The sequence below is a fragment of the Gaeumannomyces tritici genome, assembly GCF_000145635.1.
Source record: "Gaeumannomyces tritici R3-111a-1 unplaced genomic scaffold supercont2.373, whole genome shotgun sequence".
Taxonomy (NCBI): Eukaryota; Fungi; Ascomycota; class Sordariomycetes; order Magnaporthales; family Magnaporthaceae; genus Gaeumannomyces; species Gaeumannomyces tritici.
Genome location: NW_008804917.1, coordinates 1 through 1,183, shown reverse-complemented (window position 1 = coordinate 1,183; position 1,183 = coordinate 1). Strand labels below are relative to the sequence as shown.

Below are 1,183 nucleotides of genomic sequence, written 5' to 3'. Positions count from 1 at the left end.
TGGTGATACAGACATGGAAGGGGGTGTAGACAGCAATCAAAAAAAAGAAAAGCCATGTGGGGCAGCCCAGCCCTGGTCTGGTGTCCAATCACCCAATGTCCTGATTAACTTTATCTGGGGCCCCACCTCGTTTGGGCCACCAGCCAGCGACCAGCACTAGCTAGGGCGGCAACGCCGATCTGAGCCGGGCTTTGCTTCAAGCTCCTCGGGCCCGGTCTCGAGCTTTGCCGTGGCCCGTGACATGCGGGTGGAGTGGAGGACGGATGACCCCTTCTCACTCCTTGCCGGGAGCAGACGTGATTGGACAATTGGCGTCACCTGGGAGGAGCTTGCCTTGTCTTGTCAGTCACCGCTCTCTCTGTGGTGGTGCACGGATTTGGTGATGACATCCGCCATCTTGACAATTCCCCGTCGTTCCGATCTTGACCTTGTCGCAGCGCAAACTTCCATCTTTGGGCATTCCCCCGACCCGGAAACCCCAACCGAGGGCGCAGATTTATATTTTCGTACGCGCCGAAATATCACGGCCGGCGGCGTTATGTGGGGGTGGTGGTGCTTTGGAATCAAAGCTGGGAAGGACGGAGGCATCGGTCGGCGACGTGCGGGCAGGCACTCATAGCGGTCATTGGAAGGCCCCTCCCCCCCCCTGGCGGCCGCCCGGGAGGGGACCACCCGTTCGGGTCGCTGTTGGGCGGTGTCTGTCACACAAGCACGCAGCCTCTTTTTTTTTTTTTGTCTCTGTCTCTGTCTCTGTGCTTTCATCTCTACTTTTCTTTCCTTTTGTGGTATTTCTCCCTGAATGCTGCCATACCCGAGACCAGCAAGGCAGGTAGCCATTGTCCAACCCACCTGACAGAGACCGACGCAGCACACAATCGAGCACAAAGATGGTACATGTGAAAGATGACTGCATAAAAAAAAGAAAGAAAAAAAAGAAAAAAGACAGATGGGGCGCACAGCAAAGAGGGGCTGGCGAACAGATTTCGTCCGCGTTGCCGTCGCCGACTTGGCCGGCTCTTCTCCAGCTACTCGCGGCGCACCGAAGGAGATGGAAACGGCCCGTCCAGAGGAAGGTGGCAGCCAACGGCCGGGTGTGTCTTTGTCTCTTGTGTTTTTTCTTCTTCTTGCTATTTGACAAAGGTGCGTTCTCGGTTGGGTGGACCAACTCATTGACCCCTCCCCC

The 1,183-nt window shown here is 56.5% G+C and overlaps 1 protein-coding gene across 1 annotated transcript; it reads right to left on the bottom strand.

The window, feature by feature from the left end:
• Positions 1 to 7: 7 nt before the first annotated feature.
• GGTG_14406 (hypothetical protein) lies at positions 8 to 318 on the bottom strand (the record flags this gene model as incomplete). The annotated part of the gene is made up of 1 exon (XM_009232332.1): positions 8 to 318. A coding segment is annotated over one exon (162 nt), but the record flags the coding sequence as incomplete, so codon positions are not given.
• Between the last annotated feature and the right edge of the window lie 865 nt (positions 319 to 1,183).